The following is a 23,088-nucleotide window of genomic DNA, read 5'->3' as shown; positions in this document are numbered from 1 at the left end:
TGCGCATGTTAGTTTATAATATTCCATCACATCATGAAAATCGATTCATACTCATATTTGCAAGTTCTGTGAATATTAAAAAAAAAAAAAAAAAAAAAAAATCAATATACAAACCAATCTCCAATGCTCCACAAGTAGAACACTCTTCAACTTCTTTAGTGAAGACTTTGCAATGTCACAAAGGGCACTGAGCCTTCACTCTTATTTTTATCCAAACAGGTCCAAGCAAAGCATCTGTTATAGCAGGATGCTGTTAACACCGGGCTAAATATGCAAGTTTCCAGAGTTCTGTAGTGGAGAGGTCAGGGGAACTTTTTGCAAACTGTTCCAGAATAAAGATGAAGAATCTGAAAATAAAGAAAAAATTTAATGTGCATTGGTTGTTGTTATATTCAGTGGCAGTTAATAGACAGGTTTAATTTTTTACAGAATTTTCATTAATCTCGGCGGGAAATGAGGATGTGCGTCACTATCATCAAACCTTTATATGTTGGTTCTGCTCCAATTAAGTGAGTCATGACAGTGAGTCAACATAAAAGGACATCCGGACACTGATTGTCAAGCAGCTGGATGGAAAATCAGCACTCATCGTGTTTATTAGTACCTGCAGCAAAGGACTAGAGTGTTTTTCATGTTGCATTTCTATTTAGCGAACCTCGATGGTTGTTGTATTGTCACATCTGAAGGGTCAGAATTTTAGTTTGAGCTTTAATTTATCCAGCCTTGCTCACAGTGCAATGTCATCATCCACTCACCCAAGTGTTGTATTATAAATTAGACTATTCTAGGCTGCTGTAACTTCATGACATGATGATTTTAAATGCTTTGCGCTAGTTGACGATCGTTTCCTGATTCTTCACTTTGAATTTCAAACTCATTTCAAATTGTGACATCACCTGCACGTCTTTTCGAGACGGCGTTCATTTGACCTTTATGTGTCCAGATAACAACGTGAGCTCCGTCAGTTTTCCTGTATTGTGTTATTGATGCAACACACTCGGATGACATTTGTCTCGGTGTTGCTTGATCTCTGCTGTCAAAGGAGAAGGATGGGAAGGAGAATTATTTCTCTGCACCAAACGTTCACAAAGACGAGTACGAAGCGCACAGCACAGACTTCACTGTAGTTTCTGATTTTACTCGGAATTCCTTAATTAGCCGACAGATGATTATCGAACCGGAATTGAATGAATGATTTAAGTCACGTGCGTTGAATTTATTTTTTCCAAAATGCATTTTATGAGCCTTTATTGTGCTTTATAACTGACAGCTTCTGCCCCTTGCTTTGCTGTAACAGGCCTGATCAGCCACTGCGGCTCTCTTTCCTTCACCAGTCTTTACTTCCATCCCTTCAGGACATTAGTGGGGTGTGGACAGGGAGCTGTCCGCGGTGCTGATCTCTACTCCTCACCCCCCCACCCCCTCCCACCACCCCCCCACCCCCACCACCATCACCTCCTTCCTCATTTCCTGCCTTCTCTCCTTAACCCTGTATCTCTCCTTCCTCCCCACTGTTGCAGTCTTACTGTCCCCTTCTTCCTCTTTCTTCCCTGCCCCCTTCCTTACCCCTTTTCCTTCTCATTCACCCCTCCACTCTTTCACACTCTCCATCCTCCTCTCCTTGCTTTGCCTTTCCTCCCATTCTTCCTCTCCTTCAACCTCTCCTTTCCGCCATCCTTCTCCCTCCCCATACTTCCTCCTCCTTCCAATCCCCTATCATCTCCCCCTTTCGCTCCTCTTCTTCCTCCCCTCGTTCCTCCTCCACCTCCTCCTCGCTCTCCGCCCTGGTGACGCGAACAAACGGCGATGCGCCTTTATTGAGCGCCCCCATCGTCGGCGAGTTCTGGCACTCGCGAGGATGCTCAGGCTGCTGATGAAAACGACGCGACGTTGCTTTCATTGTCAACGTGAGCGTGTTGTTCTGCCTCTCCACCCTGCGCTGCTCCCTCCTCCAGAGATAAACAGCGTGGTATTTTTAGCTGGATCTCCATCCACCTTCCACCCCCTCCCCTTCCCCCCGGGGACTCGAACTCACGTCGTACCAAAAAGGTGGACGACAAGCTGACGTCAGAGCGGCGGTAATTTGACGTGGGTGCACTCGCCCTCCCTCCCTCCCTCCCACCCCAGCGCGCAGACAGGCACTCCGGAGCGCACGAAGCAGCATCATATTTCCTCCTCATCGCGAGCCGACCAATTACGCGCACGCTCCCTCCTTCCGCAGCTCAGCTGTATCATCAGGAATAAAAGAGGGACTCGAGGAGGAAGATCTCTCCTTAAATCTTTACACCTCGGCCTGATCTCCCTCTGGGTCGCGCCGCAACGTGTTTTATCGTGTACATATATAAATAGATAGATACATAGACAGATATTTTTTTTTCGCATCTGGCTGAATTCCCTCTGAGATGGAAGTGAGATGTCGCCCAGCGGTGATGTGTTGTGTTCTTGCCGTCCTCTGCTCCGTGGCTCGCGGCTCTCTGGGCTCCTCTTACAACGACCGGCAGTACCTGAACGAGTGGGCGGTGGAGATCCCCGGAGGTCTGGCCGCGGCGGAGGCCATCGCCAAAGAGCTGGACTACCACCTGGTCCGACAGGTAGGCGGCAACACTCGAGCCAAATCGGAAATGATAATCATACGTCACGCCTTTCCCGGCAGTTTTAATGCGCTTGAAAAAACAACAACAACATCAGGCTCTTCTAGTTTGACTATTTTTAGACATTACCAGATGCAGCAGCTAAAGCTGTGTGTGATAGAGTGAAGCCCCCTCAGATGTGGACTGTGATGTAACACGGCAAGGCAGAAGGTTCACCAATTGTTCTGCTTTGCCTGATAAAACCATTAGGGCAGATTTGTGTTCCTTTATTTCTTGATTTTATGGTAGCCTGCAGGAACACTGCAGTTTTCAGCACCCCGTTTAATTACAGCAGGGCCATTTCATTCAGCCGTGACTCACTGTTTACACACTCCCGATAAGTGGGCTTTCAACCCCCCCCACCCAACGCTGCCTTTTATTTTATACCGACTGATGCTGCGACTCCTGGGCAAACACATTAGAGCCGGAGCCTTATAAAGACAGTTCATTAATCTGTATCCATGTAACTCTGAACAGCAGCTGTCAATGATTTACAGAAGCGACATGGATACGGAGACACTCATAACTCACCTCACTGCCTCGGCTCTTCTGTTATATCATAATTATCCAGAGGGTATTATGTCCAAATGTGCTTGGTTGTATTTGCTTTATTTTTAATCTCCCTTTAAAAAGGCAAGAGATGTATGCCAACAGAGTGTTTAAAGGCCCAGTCTATCGGTAACATCTCATGAAGAGTGAGAAATCCTACTGAAATCCTACTACTGTTATTGTTAATCCCTGATTTTTATGACGTGCCCCTAATTGAAACTGGAATAGCATAACAAAGGATGCACCTCCCAGTCCTGCATCTATTCTTGCAGGCACAGAGGAGCACACAGCTCCACAACAATGTGATTAAATTGTGTTTATATTAACTTGGTGGGGAACAATATTTTACCTGACAAAGTACAAGCATGTGGACAGAAACAAACAATGTATAAATGATGATTTGAGCCATGATCGCTCCAGCGGGAAGCTGATTCCGTTTTAAATCAGTATCTTAAATCTTCCTTTTTGAAGGGTTCAAACAGGTGTGACAGAGACAACAGCGTTCCAGCTGCAAGCACACTGATGAACCTTCTGAAAAACGTTAACCTACTATATTTACCAATCTAGTATTGATCTATTCTGAGGATTCAGTAGGTTCTTATAGTCTTTACATTTTTATTTGTAATGTTTTTGCTATGTGGTACCCTCACTTGATCTGATTTACTTATTGTTTCTTGTGTTTTCCACAGTTTTTAACTGCACGCTTGCCTGCAGGTTGCAACCTGAACCTGAACTGTTGCTTCCTGGAGAGCGATGACAATGTTTGAGCAGGCTGCCGGGACGAAATATCTCCTTATTATGTAATTTCCTGCGGACCAAGCCGCCTGACCCGTGTCTTGTTTTCCCCTCTGCAGATTGGGGCCCTGCAGGACCATTTCCTGTTCAAACACCGAAATCATCCTCGCAGAATGAGGCGAAGTGCCGAACACATCACCAAGCGGCTGTCGGAGGACGATCGGGTGAGAGAGCGCTTCCTCGACAGGCCGGCGCCACGTTTCAAAAGCAGCCGTAGCATCACTTCCTGTCTTGTGTGCAGGTGCTGTGGGCTGAGCAGCAGTACGAGAAACGTCGCAGTAAGCGAGCGTCACTGGGGGAGTGCCGCGACTGTCCTGTGGACAAGCTGTTTGACGATCCCATGTGGAACCAGCAGTGGTACCTGGTGAGTGGCTCCCTGCACTCTCTAGATTTCACACATCAAACAAACTAAAAGGCAAATAGCCGTAAAATGGCTCAACGGTGAAGCTCTGTTTCCAGAGGTTGAGAATTACTGTGGTTTTAGAATTTAGAGTTTTGGTTTTTTTTATTCATTGCATAACTCCACTGAAGTCTAGAGTGAAAACAATGATCTTATCAAATAAATGACAATATGGGACCTTTAAATCCTCTCGTCATATGTCGGCCATGCTGTGAGTTATTCAGCCTTCTGTTTGCATGCAGCTGGTGTCTTCTCTCCTGAGACGCTTCCAAATCTGTGCAAGTGCTGGGCAGCACCGTGTCACTCTGTCCTCACAGCCCCTGTAGTGCGAGGCCATTGATTGTGTTTATTAGATGAGTGTGTGTGTGTGTGTGTAAAGCGGGTCAGGACAGTGTCAGTATGTGCGTGCTGTGGCTTTGTGTAACAACAATAGCAAACGGCTTACTACTTTCTAATTATTGCTTAACTCAAAAAAGGCATGGAGGCAAACAAAATCCTTTTTAAATAAAAAAAAAAATAATAATGAATGAAACAATAGCACTTCGTCGTGTAGTTCTGGCCAAAAGAGCCATTTGCTTAATTGGTCGCACAGTTGGTGTGGACGGACGATAATCCAGCAGGATAGAGGAGAGTTGGACACAGTGTGTTAAGTTCCCCTGAAGCCTGTTGAAGCTCAATGCGGCCCAGTTGCAGCCATGAATTGTAGATTGTCACAGCTGTTGGGTCCTTTACCAACACGTTGACCCAATCCAGACTTTTGACTGACAGTTATCAGTATTTTGAGTTATTTTGCACCACTGCCATCCAGTCATGAGTCACACACACTTTGTGGGTTACAAGGAAAAAAAACAGAAAAACAAATTAAGACAAATGACATTTTGAAGGTGAGGGATGATGACACTAATGGAATCAGCCTCAAAGCGCAGCTTAATGTATTTTTCCACTGCAGCCAAAGTTGTGCTGCGTCCATGTGGCAGGCAGAGGGAACAGTGCCGGTGTGTCTGTCTTGACAAGTGGGTGACTGTCTGATCATTTCATCAGAGTGTGACTCATCCCCGTCACTTAAGATTCTTCCTGCTTGGATGGCTTTGTGGGAAGGAAAGAGAGAGAGATGCCGGTATTGTGTCCGCCTGAATGAAACCAGGGTTGTGGTTGTGTGTTGGTTTTTGTGTCTCGCTACAACAGGGACTTGCATAAGCTGCTGTGGTGTGTTTGTGTTGCCACTGTCACTAAAGTGAATCACTGGCCCCGGTTGCAAATATGAGACGGGCTGAATTGCGATTATAAAGGTGGAGAAAAAAAAAATACAGCGTCTGCTGTGTGTTTATGTTGCGACTGGCATTCTGTGGGGGGGGGGGGGGAACGGCAGAAAGGATAAGATTCCAGAAAAAAGGTGTGGAGCTGAAACAAGGAATTGATGCTGGAGAGCGATAGAGAGCAGGGAGGGGGAGAAAAAAGAGGCGGTGCATCGCAGGGATGAGTCACGTCTGCAGTGTCTGTGCATAATGTGTGAAGAGCGCAAGAGGAAAGTGAGACCTTTTTTTTTTCCATCGACATCAAGCTCTGAATCACACTGTTCACCAGGCAGACGTCACTTCCCCTCAAAGCCCTCCAAAGTGTTTTGACTGAAATTGAAACATTGAACAATTTAAGCTTCCGCTCAGCTGGATATCAACCCCCAGTTTGGCAAGCGTGGAAACCAACGTGTGGGCGCTCACATGGTTCAATTAAACATGGTCTCAAATTCTCTCCCTGGTGAGGGACGGTGACACTCATGGAATCAGCCTCAAAGTGTTGCCTAACGCTGATTTATTCTTACTGAGAGCACCGTGGTGCATCCACCACTCGCTGCTCTGCAAGACCTCACTACTCCAAGTCAAACTGGGCTGGATCGTCAAGTCTTCCAGGCAGCTGGACAGCAACTGCACCAGTAGGATGAGATGAGATGAGATGAGATGCATTGCCTGTTATTCTCTTGTCATCATCAGTTTTGAGTGAACATTTGCAAATATTTACTGTTTCTCCAGATCTCCTGTAACTGTATGTCAACAGCATCAGAGATGCATTCACAGGGTGTGAATGTGAAGTCTAACCAGTTGAAACTGCGGGTTTGAAGCAAAACACATCTGCGGACACAGCCGGGCACCTTGTGGGTTAAATTATTCATAACGCTGTAGTTGCTGTTAGCTGATAACGACAAAAGCTTCAATAATTAACATCCGCTGGCTGCCTTGTGGAGTGTGAACCCCAGCCCTGACAAAGGAAAAAGCCCAAACATCCCATAATGAGTTTTCTGCAAAGGTCGGCGCTGACATCCAAGAGACTTTTTACTCTTCTCCGTCTGACCTTTTTCACATATATGATAATACCTAAAGAGCCTCTCTGGATGAAGTGCTTAGAGAGATCTTTCCACTCCAACTCGCAGTTGTTTTTCTCTCTTTGTGACGCGTCAATCTGTCCCTCTCTTGCAGCAAGACACGCGGACATCCTCCTCGCTGCCCAAGCTGGACCTGCATGTGATCCCTGTGTGGCAGAAAGGCATCACAGGGAAAGGAGTGGTCATCACCGTCCTGGACGACGGGCTGGAGTGGAACCACACGGACATCTACTCCAACTACGTAAGACACCGTTTCCATGGAGACAGCCTCCGTCGCGCCGGTCGCGTAGCAACGGCAGCCGGCGACACCTCGCGAGGCGATACATTGAGACGGAGGGCGCGGGAGGGACGGCATCGGCCTCCACAGCGGCTTTGAGTCACGTTCCACAGGGATGGAAATCAGCCAGCGTTTTTTTCTTTATTTGTTTGTTTTGCTTTTTTCACGTGTCAAGTACTGGGCGTTGCAGATAATTACAAGCTAATGAGAGCGACCATAATGCTTCCTGTTGCGGTGGGGGAGGGGGGTGGAGAGTGGAGGGTGTTGGAGAGGTAAAAGCTTTAAAATGCTCCATCTGCGGTTCGACACAGAGAGCAAGAAAAAAGAGCCGCGGCGTGTGTGTGTGTGTGTGTGTGTGTGTGTGTGTGTGTGTGTGTGTGTGTGTGTGTGTGTGTGTGTGTGTGTGTGTGTGTGACAACACTGGCCGATGAGAGCGCCTCCCACTGTAATTAGATTCCTCAACGGCGCTCAATCAAGCACGCTGCTCATCCTCGACGACGCGGCGCTGCCTGATTCTCGGCCTCCTTCGGAGCCAAGAATCAGGCAGCGCCGCAGCTGCTTTGAAATGCCAGTCGGAGGCCGTCGCGGCCGTTCAGAATGACTAATTACATGCGACTTTCGATTAGCAGGGATCACAATTCCTACATTTATGTCACACGCTAATCCAGAGGCAAGGGCGGAGAGGCAAAAAGCTATTTCGGCAGCGCCATAAACAGACGCAGTGGCAGCAGCATTTCCCAGCAATCCAGATGTTGACAAGCGGCAGCATCTTGATTGAACGTGACGTCGCTCCACTGTTCCACACGCGACAACGTGCGTCTCCCTGACAGCAAAACGAGCCGGGCACAGCGCCGATTAGAGGCCTTGTTCCGTGATGCACACTGACGTCAACGCAAAGGCCATTTTCTCATTTGTCCCCTTTTGTCGCTTCTATTTTTTCTTCTTTTAAGGACGCAGCAGCCAGCTACGACTTCAACGATAACGACCCCAACCCGTTCCCCAGATACGACGCCACTAATGAGAACAAGTGAGTAATCTGCAGAGAGGCAGCACTCTCGCCATGCCTCTGTTTATTTAATCAACATATTTTTACGGCAGAGTGAATCCCTGTGTAATATTACTGAGGCCCGAGCTAATTTGATTTTGTTAGTTCAGATCAAACGAAGGCGGGTTGAGTTGGAGTGGTCGTGCAGAAAAACTGCTGCATTGATGAGGGTTGAATGAAACTCATAAAAACTGAGCCCAATGTTTATGTGCACGTGTTACAGACACGGGACCAGGTGTGCTGGGGAGATCGCCATGCAGGCCGACAACAATAAATGTGGCGTTGGAGTCGCATACAACTCCAAAGTTGGAGGTGAGAGATTTCTCTTGAAAACGTCTGCATTGGCATAATTTTAACTGTATCTGTGGGCAAATAATGTGAAAGTAATGTAGCAAACCTGTGGTGCCTTTAAATGGGAGGAAAGCATGGATGATTCCAGGTGCACAGTAGTCACTGGGGGGCCTTAGAAAATACCATTATAATATTTATTGGAATGTGTGGGGTGCGTTCAGTCGTTTACAGTCTTTACTTCTCATGCTTGCTCAACTTTTCAGGAAGAAAGTGTAGCAAAGCGTCTTCTCAGGCGACCCTTCATGTACTCTTTGCGATGTCACAAAGAGCACTAATCCCTTTATAAAATCCCTCCCAAAACCCCTCCCAGCTTAGTGTGTTTGTTAGAGACTTTCTTGTTTGCCCCTGATACAAACGTGTGGAATGTACAACAATAATGTAGCAGTTTTAGTGGGAAGCTCTGCAGGAGGTAAACGGAGGGCTAAATTATTTTTTTCCCCCTAATTTCCAAAAAATGTGAATACACAACATCAGACCATTGATTGGAGAAATTGTTTGTACAACTGTCTTTACAACAGCATGTGGTGAGTAACCAAAGGGATAACAGCAGCGTATTTCTGCACTCAGGCATTCGGATGCTGGATGGGATCGTGACTGATGCCATTGAGGCCAGCTCCATCGGGTTCAACCCCAACCACGTGGACATCTACAGCGCCAGCTGGGGACCCAACGACGATGGCAAGACGGTGGAGGGTCCCGGCCGTTTGGCCCAGAAGGCCTTTGAATACGGCATCCAGAAGGTAAAGCCATCTCAGATAATAGCTCCTAATGGAGGTCATTATCTGCAGCAATGATAGCAATGGAATCAATTAGGACAAGGTGTTCACGGAGTGCAGCCTCTCATTACAAAACGTCTTTGGTGAACATTGGCAAAGAGTCCAATGACACGGTGTGTGTGTTTAATACCTGGATCCGTCTCAGTGCAACAGTCTGATGTTTGCAGTTGGTGTCGGTTGGATCAGCACACACACACACACACACACACACACACACTCCACCCCCCTCTTGACCTCCCTTTATCCGGCGTGTCGTCCGCAGGGCCGCGGTGGGAAGGGTTCCATCTTCGTCTGGGCGTCAGGTAACGGCGGGCGCCAGGGCGACAACTGCGACTGCGACGGCTACACAGACAGCATCTTCACCGTCTCCATCAGCAGCGCCTCCCAGCACGGCCTGTCCCCGTGGTACGCCGAGAAATGCTCCTCCACCCTGGCGACGGCCTACAGCAGCGGAGACTACACCGACCAGAGAATAGTGAGCGGCTGCACACACCTGTGGAGTTTGGTTTTAGCAAAATCATTGTGATCGTTGTGGTCAACTACCCTGTGGCTCGGCTTCACAACGGAAGCTATATTCTGATTATACCCGATTCTCACATCCATTTAAAATATTTGATTGCAACTGTTGATTGGAACTTTTGCTGTTTTCCTTACATTTGACCCTCTTCTCCCCAGACTAGCGCTGACCTGCATAACGAGTGCACCCAGACTCACACGGGAACGTCAGCCTCGGCTCCTCTGGCTGCCGGAATATTTGCCCTGGCGCTGGAACAAAAGTATGCAAGACCCCAACAGTTGACCACAACAGATTTCTATCCGACAGTGAATTTACTGTCTCACGCCATCTCGTCCCCTCAGCCCTGATCTCACCTGGAGGGATCTGCAGCACATCGTGGTCTGGACCTCCGAGTTCGATCCCTTGGCCAACAACCCTGGCTGGAAGAGGAACGGAGCGGGACTGATGGTCAATAGCCGTTTCGGCTTTGGCCTGCTCAACGCCAAAGCACTGGTGGACCTCGCCGACCCGCTCACCTGGAGGCACGTGCCCGAGAAGAAGCAGTGCATCGTCAGGGACGATTCTTTTGAGCCCAGGTATGAAGTTAACGCATCACATGTCCGTCCCGTACATGCAGCTTTAACTGAAAGGCAGTTGGAGGTTTGAGACTAAACTCAAAGCCACATTACAGTTGGATCCAAGAGAAGACTGACATTGAAAAGTACAAAAACCCAGAAAACAGAATAGTAGTTGGCGTGTTACAATGTTATGGGCAGTGTTAATCTCTGAATCATACAATCTCTGAACAGTTGCAATAAAAATTCAAAGCAGAACTCTTCCCTGCACAGACAGGAAGTCAAAGCAACGAACCGCCCCTCCCCTGTTGTTGTCTCTCCAGATGTCTACTTTTCTTTTATATTCCTCCCCGAATTAATGACCTGTGAGCATCATGAGCTAAAGCTGAGCCGCTTCAGTTTGTCCTTACAAGAACTCTTTTTGATAGCAGGACGACGGCAGTGGCGGCGGCTGCTGTGGTGGCAGCTCAGGTCAACCGAGTTCCATCTTCCTCCAAGTTTCCCTCGCTGCTCTGGATTATGTGACTCAATAGCAGCAAACACTGAGTTTTCCCCATTACCTTGCCACATCCATGTCTAATCCAGAGGATTTGGCTCGACATTTCTGTCAATGCTTAGTGGTCTACATCCCACCCCACCCCAGCAGCCTTCCTCCTCCAGCTTTATGCCAGCTTGAACACGGAAATCCTTTCATTCATGTCTGGCAGGCACGGGGATTATCTGTTTTTGCAAATGAATGAGCGCTGGCCTCCAAATCTGCCCGTGCATTTTACACATGTAGTGAATGTCGACTGAAATTGGGATTTTGTTTTTTCTTTCTTTTTTTTTTTTGATTGAACTGCAATCGCAAAAATGACATGCAGCCTCGTTCCCCTGCTATAATTTTCTCCCTCGTCCCACAGGGAGCTGAAGGCGGCAGGCGAGATCACCATAGAGATTCCCACCAAGGCCTGCGAGGGTCAGGAGAACGCAGTCCACTCACTGGAGCACATACAGGTGGAAGCCAGCATCGAGTACACACGGCGGGGCGACCTGCACATTACACTCACCTCTCCAGCAGGTTAGAGAATGGGCACGCGCACGCACACACACACACACACACACACACACACACACACACACACACAGTACTTCCATAGTAACAGTTCCTGTTTATTTTTTGAACCTCAGGGACCAACACAGTGCTGTTGGCTGAACGGGAGAGAGACACGTCGTCCAATGGCTTCAGGAACTGGGACTTCATGTCTGTTCACACGTGGGGAGAAGATCCTGCTGGAACTTGGACCCTCAAAATCACAGACAGTGTGAGTGCCACCTTAATTATAATTAAAAAAAATCCTTAATTCCCAGCCTAAAACGTTAGAGGTGTAGCATCTAGCAGGGTGCACTGGCATAAAATGGAAGGGGAAAGTTTCTTAGCTCTATAAAAACGTCCCAAAAATAAAGATCTCATGTTGGTTTTTGATTAGAGGCATTTTCACTTTTAATAAAAAAGCGCAGAGCCACCAAACTGTGAACACACATTTCTCGTTGAGACCATGGATCTAAATGGGAGGGTTTTTTTTTAATATCTTTTCTTAACCCTGACATTAAGTCAGCTATGAGAAATATGTGAATCCTAAACAGGACAACAGAGATTAGCATCAATGTGACCATTTCCACATGGAATTTACTGATAACAGAAATGTGCTGTCTGCCGAGCAGGTCACTCCAGTCGGATTGAAATTTATTCTTTGGTTAGCTGAAGTTACAGTTACCACACACTTAAAGCTGTGATACATACAAACATTACTTTGCTTGCAGAGTAATTCCCATTAGATGCTGTTAAATCTTGCGCATTACAAGACAGTGATCAGACTCGTTTTTACTGAATGTCGTGTCCTCGCAGTCGGGCCGAATGGAGAACAAGGGTCGAATTCTGAACTGGAAGTTGATTCTGCACGGGACCTCGGAGAAGCCGGACCACATGAAGAAACCCCGGGTGTACACGCCCTACAACGCAGTGCAGAACGATCGCAGAGGCGTGGAGCACATGGACGACATGATGGAGGTGGGTACAGTCACACACAACCAAACATCAGATTCAGCAGGAAGCTAATACTGGGCGTTTTGCAGGAGGAAGTAAACAGAGGACTAACTATGCTGTTTTTCTGGAGATATTCAGAGACTTTAGAGTAACTCTGCAACTCTGATTCACTGTTATCTGAAATGTAACGTGTAGAATACAGGACTTTTTATAATAACATGAAAAACCTGATTTGGCTCATCATCGTGTTTGCCGAGTCCCAATGTACACTAAAAATTAAGCTGCATTTAGGGCTGCATTCATTGCAGTATCCTCAAGACACATTTCATAGAAATATTTTTCTTGTGTGTGCTCACGTTTGTCACGTCTGCCTGGTGAACAGGAGCCCACGCAGGCCTTGCCACCCCCAAAGACAAGGACCGCGCAGGCTTCCGCTTCTTCCATCCCCAAAGTCGAGTCCAGGAAATCCTCAGAAGCAGCGTCCTCTCCCTCCATGGCCCTGCTGCGTCTGCTCCAAACCGCCTTCAACAGGCAAACTCCGGGGCTGCAGCAGCAGCTCCAGCTTCCAGCCAGAGCTTCATCCGTCCGAAGGAAGCAGCAGCAGAAGCAGCCCGGGCACACCCCATCGGCCACCGCCACCAGGCTTCCCCCTCAATCCTTGTACCAGGCTCTGGATATGATCAACAAGTACCAGGGCACTGCGGACAATGTCTACAGCGACTACACCGACGGGTTTTACAGCACCAAGCCGTACAGGCACAGAGACGACCGGCTGCTGCAGGCCCTGTTTGAGATGCTAGGCGATGATCGCAAGTAGGAGGAGATGGGAGGCAAACAAAAGAGGGGTGTGGGCGAGTTAGGGTGGGGCGAGAGGTATAAATCACAGAAGGGAGCATGTGTTGGTTGGGGGAGCAGAGGAACAAGGCGAAGAGAGGAGAGAAAGCAGAGGCACTTGGTTGAAACCTGTAGTTCTGATTTTCCTTTGTTTGCAAACTGCCGCTGATGGGGAAAAAAAAAGCTCTTAAAATCCAGCAAAATCTGAAGTGCGCACATGATTCAGTTCTTCACAAATCTTCGGAGCTGTGAAATGCATCCTTCTCTCTCCTCTCTTCACTGTCTCAATGCTCAAGCATGCCACCTATTGATATAAGTTTGGTATCGGTATCTCTATATTATCTATGTTATTCAAAGACAGTGATTGTAATATGGTTTTGAAAAAAAAAACATATCCAGTTGCAATTTTACCCCCACATAGCTTTTATTCTGTTTTGCGATGATGACCACATCTACTTGTTTTAAAGGGAAAAGCCCATAAAAAAAAAAAAACACCTCTCATAAAAGATTAATGAATTGGAGAAATGAAAGAAAGAAATTACTTTACTGATCAGGTATTTTGTGGAATTTTGTTTAGCAGAAGATTCATTCTCAGGGTGTGAACAAAGCTCAAGATGTAAGGGGATAATATTGTGGGAAATGAAGTTATTTAATCTGAGAAATATTACATTAAAATTATATGGAGATATATTGACATTTAAGTTCTGCCACGATTCAGGTGATTATACAATTGATCTCAACTGTTGAGTTAAGTCTTTAAGTTGGAGTAGCAACAATTTCATCTTTTAAAAAAAAAGTCTATATAAATATCCTTCTGTGCAATGTGTTTAATTTTCTATAACTACAATGCTGCATTAAAGGAAATATTTTTCTAATGATCCTCACAGTTTATGGAGATAGTATATACGCTACTAAACCGTTAGACACTTTATTTTTGTTGTAGTCCGAGTCGCTCCGTTAGCTCAAGAGTCACCGCAGTCGACATGACTGCAGTGAATCACTGCCAAAAACAAAACAACAACATTGCTGTCAAAAAGCAAGCTTCAGGGAATGTGCAAAACAGCCATTTGTTTGCTCATCCTCTGCAGTACTCTGCGCAGTTACCAAAAATCCGATAACATAACTTCCAAACGTGCTTCAGACGGCCACAGAGGCAGAAACTGTAGGAAAAGACTCTCTGCACCCAAAACTTTCAAAGCACATTCATCTGTAACGCCTTAATATATGCCGTGACAAATGTCGTGCGCCCCCCCATCCTCATGTGCTGCAGATCCGTTTACCAGCGCTAGATGAAGTGTTTCTGACTTGAACGAGTACTTGATGCAGAGTCTCCCGTCCTCCGGCCAGGACCCGCCTGACCAACAAGGCCAAATGGAAGATGTTTGGGATGATGTTTAACACGCAACCTGTAGTTTGTACGTTCCTCAAAGTAAACCGTGCTGTTTTGTTCTGTTTAGGACTGATACCCAAGGTCTAACATTGTTTACATAACCCGTTTTATGTTGCAATTTCTGTATGGATGTAGAAAAAAATATATATATAAAAATATGAATAGGGTTCAAATGTTGATAAGAAAATTCTATGATTTATCGTAATAAACTGCAAAGTGACCACTTGAGTCTGTTTGAGTCTCTGGCAGCAAAGTTGATTTCAGTAATTAGTTTGGCAACGTGGTTTAGTGAAAAATTCATTTGTTTCAGTTAAAGCTTAAAAGTGACGACATCCATAAATTTAAAGTTGTTTGTTGTTGTGTTAAAGGTTATTGTCAAAAATAAAAAATACTCACAGAAATACTACAGACAGATATTAAGATTTAGGGCCCAGTGGGTAAGACTTCTAATCATTTAGAAAAAAAAAAAAAGTATAATGTCTCAATGTTAATGTCACTTGAGCTCTTGTGTTTCTTGTAACTGGTTCATGTAAAGAAACTAAACAAAAATAAAACCAAAGACCCGGTAAAAAAAACAAAAAAAACTAGTATAACAGTCACGTGTACCAACAGCTGGTCATTTTCTGGACCATTTTACAATCGTTCACACCTGGCCACCTGTTAGCTTAAACAGAAGTAGTCTGGACCTTCAGCCCAGACGTAACTCTAACTACCCTGAAACCCCCTATTCATTAGACCTCAACTACTGCTAAAGGCAGCAGCCCTACATGGTTTAAATAACAAACAAACGGACCTGCAATTCCCACCAGCCTGTTGGAAGCGATTAACGCTCATCCCACATTCAACCCATTTCCTGATCTTTATTTCCCATCACACCCTTGCATGATCACATATCCTAAAAAAAAAAAAATGAAAAAGAAAATTGAAAAAAACCTATCGGTGTCCAAAATCCAACTCAAAATCCAACTATTTAACTCTCTGTTTGCAGCCACCAGCAAAATTGCAAAATGTCATATTACAAACACATGCAAACACAGAGCATTTGTTGGACCTTTCAAGTGTTTGGAATGAGGACAAATTATTTCGATGATAAATATTCTGAATTTGAATCGCTAATTTCAACAGAATTAAAAACATTTTCATAACTATTTCAACCTCTTTTGACGTACGATTTATTCAGGCAGCAGCGAACCTTTCCATCGCACTTCCTGTTTAGTGTCACCATCTTGTGGTCAGAAAGAGTACTACGATAAGGTTTGACGTGACCATGATCCTGGTCACGTCAGCAGCCTGCTAACTGTGCTGCCTGCCACCAACTGTCCTGTGTGGTAAAAGTTTAAAACACTTGAGCTGTTTCTTCTGCAGGCTAAGAGACTGTTAGAAATTCACTGAAGAACCTAACAATGACTGCTGCAGCAGTTTTTTGCTTTGTTTTGTTCTTTACTTAAAGCGATGCATCCATCCAGCACAAGGAATGATAGGACTTCACTGAGAGATTTATCCATTTTCCTCTCCACTCTGCGCTCAGCTCCTCCCATTCTCACCGGATTCCTTTCACATCTGGCTGCTCTTGGTTTTTCTCCAAAAGTGTACGCTGCACAAGCCTGAGGTGCAAAGTGACCAAAAAAGAGGGAGATACAGCATGAAGGAAAGGCAGTGGAAAATGTTAGCAAAGCAACTGAAAGGGTGAGAAAGAGAGAGTGTATCAAGAGAATAGTCAGTGGCGGAAAAAAGCAGCGAGCCTCGCAGCGCATTTCCAGGAAGAGACAGAAGGAGTCGAGGCGAAACAGCAGAAACGAGCCAGGACTCTCCCTTTTTTTTTCCTTCCTTTTTTTGCAGGGGGGGAAAGCAGAGAAGAGCTTGTTATAAATCCATTAGCAGTTCAAAATATGGCACTGTTCCCGCTCTGCAAGACGACTGCAGGTCAGTACAACCTCATCCACTGCTCCACCGCTTGAGCCATATAAATACACACACTCTCTCTCTTTCTGTGTTGCCATGACCTCGCAGGTCATGGATTCTGCCGACGGCTGCGCGCAAAGTTACACAGTTCATGCTGTTCAGCTCACCGGTACTTCCTGTCACTCGCTTCTAATACGGTCTCCCCCGAGAAGTCGAGATTTTCTTTTTCTTTTTTTTTTTATTCATTCCAGAGGTTTTGTGCTCTCAGTTTGACTCACCTCTGGTCGTCGCTGGTGACAAAGCACTCTGGGTAATGAAAGAGCACCGACTGAAAATAGTCTCTGTTCACCCATCACGTTTTTCTCCACGTTTTTTTGTTGCTTTTTTTGCCTTCTCACGGTTGTTTGGTCTTATCAATTCCTCGCAAACTGACATCACAGTCTCAGTCAAAAAGTCTTTGCCAGGAAATACGGGTGAATCAAATGGTTTTATTGTCACATATAACCCGTTTATGATCAACTGGATCGTTCATGTAAACTTGTCCTGCTTCCGATTTTGCCTTTTAACCGAGCTGCCAAAAAACACTGAGCCAAACAAATAACAGCCACTCTACGTCATATATCACTCCATAAAGCCAGACGTTTTAGGACATGAATTTTATTGGCCAAGTTGCATTACAGCTAATGCTCTTGTTCTTTGCCCTGTAATTGAAATGCACCGTGTGTTTGCCCTTCAAAAAGGACAAGTCAGAGTGAGCAGAACGCAGCTTGTCCTGTACTGCCTCCTCCTGTCGCTCATCATATGTAAGTGCACAGAAGAATTTCTTCACATCTTTACTCACTCCTGCACCCCGTCCCTTAAGTGTGCAAAAATGCAATAGCCTGAAACCAAATGTCACATCCGAACGTCGTTCCTCCGCAGACTTTCTCCGCGGACGCAGAGCTGCGGTCATCGTGCACGCGCCTCGTCCCGTCTCGCACGTGCTGGAGGCGGACGATGGGGCTGAGAGGACGACGGACAGCGGGGAGATGCCGTCGCAGGCCCCTCTGGAGACGCCCTGGGGCGCCCCGCTGGTGTGGGGTGACAGCAGCGACTCGGCTGGGCGCAGGGCCGAGTTTGCGCAGCAGGGCGTCCGCACCGGCCTGCTGGCCCTCGTGGTGGGAACATACGCCAAATTCGTTCGCCGCTTCTTGCAATCAGCGGAGACCTACTTCCTCCCCGGCCAGGCGGTCACCTACTACATCCTCACCGACAACCCGCGCTCTCTGGAGCCGCCGGTGAAGCTGGGGCCGCAGCGGCAGCTGAAGGTGGTCCCCATCGCGGAGCTGCCGGGCTGGCAGAGGCTGGCCTACCGCCGCATGGCCCTGATCGCCGACGCCATCGGTAATCCAATCGGCGGCGAGGTAGAGTACCTCTTCTGTGCCGACGTGGACCAGGTGTTTGTGGAAACGGTGGGGCAGGAGATCCTGGGGGACCTGGTGGCCACGTTGCACCCGGAGCTCTACGCCATGCCCCGCAGCGCCTTCCCCTACGAGATTGAGGAGGACTCGACGGCCCGCGTGGCGGAGGACGAGGGCGACTACTACTACACCTCCGAGTTGTACGGCGGGCTGCTTTCCGAGGTGCACAGACTGGCGCGGGCCTGCTCCCGCCTCATCCTGCGGGACCAGGCCAACGGGGTGGCGGCCCGAGGACTGGAGGAGAGCTACCTGAACCGCTACCTCATCAACCACAAGCCCACGTGCGTGCTGTCGCCGGAGTACAGCTGGTGGGACTCTGCGCTGTCCACTGATGTGCCCGTGCAGAGGATCGTCTCCCTGGGACGGCAGTGCGAGGCCTTGGACAAGGAGAAGAGGGAGGAGCTCCGCTGCTGAACGGCTGCAACGCAATGAAAGGCTCAGATTAATGCCGGAAGGACACGCTCAGTTATTTATCATTGAGCCGAGTCATCAGTCATCAGCCTCACATGATTATGCATAAAAAACCCTCCAAAGCAGCATGTTAGCCCCGTGTTTACAGCCTCATGCAAAACTGCTGGGTTTTAGCTTCCTGTCAATACTGGCGCTCTTGTAGACCTTGTGCATGTTTGAAGGAGGGAGAAGAGGGTCCGAGAGGGATGCAGCTCATCTGGAAGAAATACTAGTGCCTCTTGTGACATCACAAAGGGATTTTTTTTTTCCATATGTTTTGTAAAAGTGTGACTGGGCAAAAAGGGTAAAGGATGGACTTTACTAATTCCTGGGTCGTTCAGCAGTTCAGACGACAGGCTGGATATTATTGTCTTTTTTTCATCATATGGGACCTTTAAAGACTTTGCTCAAAAGGTTCACATCCATGTGAACAAGCTAAAGTTTTGAATGCCAATGACTAAAGTCACTGACCGCCTCATCACGTAATTCCTTGGCGACTAAAGAAAGACATTCCAATCAGCAATGAATATTTTCCGAGGACACAAACATTTCCCAACAATCCGGCAGAATCAAAAGCCCTCACAACCTGCTCTTCATTAAAGAACCACGTGCACAAACAGTGTTTCTGCCCCGACTGCTATCTCTTCCACCGCAGGACAAAGAACTAAACACACACACACACACGCAAACACACAAAATGGACTTGTCTCTTTAAATGGAACAGTGGAACAGTCTTCATGTCAGCTGGAGAAGATACTGCTCCGCCGGGCTTCGTGGTCAGCAGCGATAAGAGTGTACAGCATAAAAAGCACACTTTCCCCAGTAGTGGCCAATCATTAACTGGAAGAGATGTTGTTTCAAGGTCTTTAAATACCAGCTGGGGTGGCAAGAAGGGAGGGAGGGGGCCAAAAATGATGAGCACGTGGAGGGACGCCAACGTGTTTGTGACCCAGCAGAAGATAACTAGCCGTGAGCCTGCAGGGGAAACAACTGGATGTGCTTATGACAGGATTTTTTTTTTCCCTCATCTGTAAATTTCTATACAAGATAAACCCAAGTGGCCTGATGATCTGTGTGTGTGTGTGTTTGTGTCCGTGTCTCCTTCCCCCCCGCCCCGCGTACATACAAACACACTCCCACGGGTTCACGCTTGCTTTTCTCCACGCTGTGTGCTGGGTTTTTAATGGGAGGGTTAAACAGCAGCAGATGGCTATTTCTCACTGCCAGTAGAATCTATCCTCGGGGCCAGACCGCCACGTGGAGTTCAAGCTGCACGCAGGCAGGATTCTGAGAGCCCCTGTCAAACCGACTTGTGATCATGCGCAATACATGAAGAACGTGCTTGCCACACAGGGGGTGTCAGTGCAGTACGAACAGAGATGGTCATCCCTTCAACTGACCTTGAAATCAAATTCTGAAAATGCTGAGTTTGAATTTGGAAACCGGACCTGTAAACGTCACCCAAAACAGATGCTGCGGTTTTGCTGCGTAAGCCTACCTGGAGTTTTTTTTTTTTTTTTTTTTTTACACATGTACTTTAGCTGACCCACGCTGAGTCCCCCTTTTCACTGAATAATGCAAAGCAGTTTAAGGCATTACTGTTAAATCCGTGTCATGTGGGTCACTGGCAGTCAATGCGTTTCTTGGCAGCAGTAGGCAAATATCCCTGTGCATTTAACTTAACGTATGCCTGCAGCTCGTATGTCCTGAAAACACCCTGAAAGACTCGCTTAGAAACTGGTTCATGACATTTCAGTTTTTTTAGGTTTCCTCCCTGATTCTATCACGCGGAACCTTGCACAGCAGCTGCATTGCTAAGATTTCAAATTGGATTGGTGGCCCATAAGCCTTGACACTCTCATTCTTAAATTCCTAGGATTTCAGTGGACTGCGCAATCAATTACCTTTCACTTATGCCTTAAAGTGATGGGCAGGGGAAGAGAGTAGGAAGTGACGGCTTCAAGATGCAACGTAAAACTATACAGGTGACCAGGAAGAAGATGCAATGAGTTGTAAACAATGACTGCAGCCAACAAGATTAGCACTTACATGCAGCACAGCATTTACATGTGAATGTGAATAATGCTTACATTAAAGTCCATGATGCCGAGCAGTTAGCCACGAGGCAGGGAGACACGTGGCTAACATCTCCCCTTGGAATTGGAAACATGAAGCTTGTTTTTTGTTTTGTTTTTTAATTAATGAGTGTACTTTAGAGTCATAAAAAACAGGTCCGCCCAAATTACCTCCCCTTTTTGAACGCCTCCAAAATGGCTCTGTAACAGATGGACGCGTATGTGCAATAAATGTTTCAATAGGAAACGCTCCACAACCAGTTTGTTCAATTATTATTCAAATATGTTTCCTTTGTGTATCAAATCAACCATGACCTGCTGGAGAACCTTTGGTGGACTAATTTCTAACTGTAACGCCAAGTTAAACATTTCCTTTGTCCACATTTTTTCTTTTTATGCTCGTATGTGGTGTCTGGCATTGATTTAGTGTCTCAAGCTTACTGAAATGGTGGGACTTCAGTGGCTGATGCGGGATATTACTAATGGGTGGGCTTGATTTTATAGCTTACACATGAACATGCGCACGCGCACACACCCACATATGAGAGTAGTTAAACTCAAACTTAACCACATTATTAAAATTTTAATTTATTTAACCATTCCTATTGTTTTCAGAAATCTAACCGGGTGGGCCGCTTTTCATCCACCACAGATGGCCACAGAGCGTCCGGAGCAACTGCTCTAGCAATTTCTAAAATTGCAAATCACAGATACACCGAGGCCATAGAATAATGGTGCCTCTAATGGGGCACAGTAATATGCAGACCGTAAAACAAGGGTTATTAAGGTGGAATTTAACAATAGCGATTGCAGATGAGGTCTCCCTGTTTTTCAACACCGGACGTTTTTGCAAAGCGGCCATGCCGGCTAATGTGTTTCTCTCTGACTGCAGTGCCTGCTTATTAGTGCTAATTACGGCACACCTACATGTATGTTTAACAGCTAGGAAATGGCGAGATGGCAGTAGGAAATATGCCAGTGTGCACACTAATGTATTTTTTCGTCTCCACTCTGTGTTTTTGCGGAGCGTTAATTCGGTTCTGTTGGAACATTACAGGCGTGGAAAAAGCCAACAAAATTTCCTACAGCTATTGTTGTCATAGGATTATTGAAGGTGGGGCCAGTAAGAGAAGATTAGTGGCTGACTATGTGACGAGACACAGTCAGCTAAAGAATTACGTTGTTTTGTTTTTTTTTATCTTTACCATGTTTCTTTGATATTTTTGGTTCAGTTTTTTTTTAATTTGACCATCTTTTCAGTGAAATAATTTAATGTTTATATTTTAGATTTATTTATAAAGATAATTTCCCCTTATCAGGCAGCCACATTAACACTCAATTTCCGGTGCAGGTCGACCTTAAGTATTATACAGATAAAATTAGATTGCTATCTAAATAGGCAAAAATGCAACAATTGCTTCATTAGCAAAACATCAAACAATCACATGAGAAAGGAGTGTTCCGTTTCTGGAAAAGGGGGGACTTTCAATGCAATCCAATAGTAACAGAGCAGAGAGCAACATTATCACTTTGGCTGCTGTGGACCGAGACACAAACACATGATCGTCTGATTGCCATCAGAATCAAAGCCTGCATAATGACTAATCCCTGTAGTGACACCCATGAAATAGAGCAACATCTAACAAAACTGTGATGGATTTAACTTTAGACACAAAGAGCAGTGAGTGATGTGCTCAGCATGACAAATCAATCATGTCATCAGATTACATTAAGCTACTCTCAAAACAGGAAAGAAAAAGCATGTCACTGATCAAGAAAAGAGGTCACAGTGAAATCTTCTTATTTTATTGTCCTGACTGGGTGTGTAGTTTCGGCGTGTTTTGACGCATCGTAAACAAAGAAGTTCGACAATCAATCAGTCATCCACCACAAAGGCTAAAATTGTCTGCACAGCAGGAAACCTGTCAGACAAACACAAACACATCTGGAGTTGAACAGGCTGCATTCAAATGGTCCCACGTTTAAAGCCAAGACGCCGCTCTCCTGTATTTTTTGTAAGTTATTGGATAAAATGAGGTCTGTAAAGGGTCCAAATTGGCTCCATGCTTTGAGAAACAGGACCGACTGTTTTGCTGGTGACTTTATGTGGAGGAAGTGTCCAATGTGTGCATGTGTAGGTGAATTTGTTTGTACACACGTCACACGTCACTCGTGTGTGACTCGTCAGTGGGATGGGTGGGGTGAGGAACTCTGGTAATCTGCAGGAGTCACACAGTCCTTTCCCCACCCTGCCCAAGGCTGGTCCACACCAAACATATTGCACTAATCACCAGACCGGTGGGACTGAGACCAGGAGATAGAGAGTTGCTGCGGCCAACAGGTGTTTGCATTTTGTGCTGATGTCAAGTTACATCTCGCACCATTCAATGGTTGACGTCAAAGATAACCTTGAAAAAGAAAAACAGATCCCAATGGTGTGGACTTGGTAATGGTAATGAGCGTTGAGGTGTTTACGGTTCTAAAGCTTGAAATAGAACAAATGTTTATTCATTGTATTTTCATTAACAGGGATAGTTCAGTGGATAATTAAATTGGGCATGTTGTCTCTCTGAAACTTATTAAAAGAAAGTCGTTCTAACTGCGAATTATGATTGAAATCTTAACAGCTAAATCTGCTACAGACTTAGGTGTTAAAACGCCCTTGTTTGAGTTTCACTAT

The 23,088-nt window shown here is 46.1% G+C and overlaps 2 protein-coding genes across 3 annotated transcripts; both read left to right on the top strand.

The window, feature by feature from the left end:
• The first annotated feature begins 2,112 nt into the window (after positions 1-2,112).
• pcsk1 (proprotein convertase subtilisin/kexin type 1) lies at positions 2,113-14,747 on the top strand. Its single transcript, XM_076014272.1, has 14 exons — positions 2,113-2,591; positions 4,034-4,138; positions 4,216-4,338; positions 6,846-6,992; positions 7,979-8,055; positions 8,297-8,385; positions 8,992-9,164; positions 9,463-9,675; positions 9,876-9,976; positions 10,059-10,292; positions 11,174-11,331; positions 11,442-11,575; positions 12,160-12,321; positions 12,680-14,747. The coding sequence occupies exons 1-14, from the start codon at positions 2,403-2,405 to the stop codon at positions 13,112-13,114; spliced, it is 2,340 nt and encodes a 779-aa protein (XP_075870387.1). The 5' UTR covers positions 2,113-2,402; the 3' UTR covers positions 13,115-14,747.
• Positions 14,748-15,824: 1,077 nt separating this feature from the next.
• Positions 15,825-22,167, top strand: LOC142880389 (globoside alpha-1,3-N-acetylgalactosaminyltransferase 1-like). 2 transcript variants are annotated; one of them, XR_012925429.1, is made up of 4 exons: positions 15,825-16,444; positions 17,164-17,226; positions 17,345-19,329; positions 20,210-22,167. XR_012925429.1 is itself a non-coding variant. In XM_076014273.1 (3 exons), exons 1-3 carry the CDS (start codon positions 16,411-16,413, stop codon positions 18,295-18,297), a joined length of 1,050 nt encoding a protein of 349 aa, XP_075870388.1. In that variant the 5' UTR covers positions 15,825-16,410; the 3' UTR covers positions 18,298-22,167. The 2 variants fall into 2 exon arrangements, 1 of the variants encoding a protein (XP_075870388.1); XM_076014273.1 differs by having other exon boundaries at positions 17,345-22,167.
• Positions 22,168-23,088: the final 921 nt, after the last annotated feature.

This window comes from Nelusetta ayraudi, unplaced genomic scaffold, assembly GCF_046127955.1.
Source record: "Nelusetta ayraudi isolate G7.1 ecotype Tasmania unplaced genomic scaffold, CSIRO-AGI_Nayr_v1 ptg000168l, whole genome shotgun sequence".
NCBI classification, from domain to species: Eukaryota; Metazoa; Chordata; class Actinopteri; order Tetraodontiformes; family Monacanthidae; genus Nelusetta; species Nelusetta ayraudi.
The sequence above is the reverse complement of the archived record's forward strand: the minus strand, read 5'-3'. Positions and strand labels throughout refer to the sequence as shown.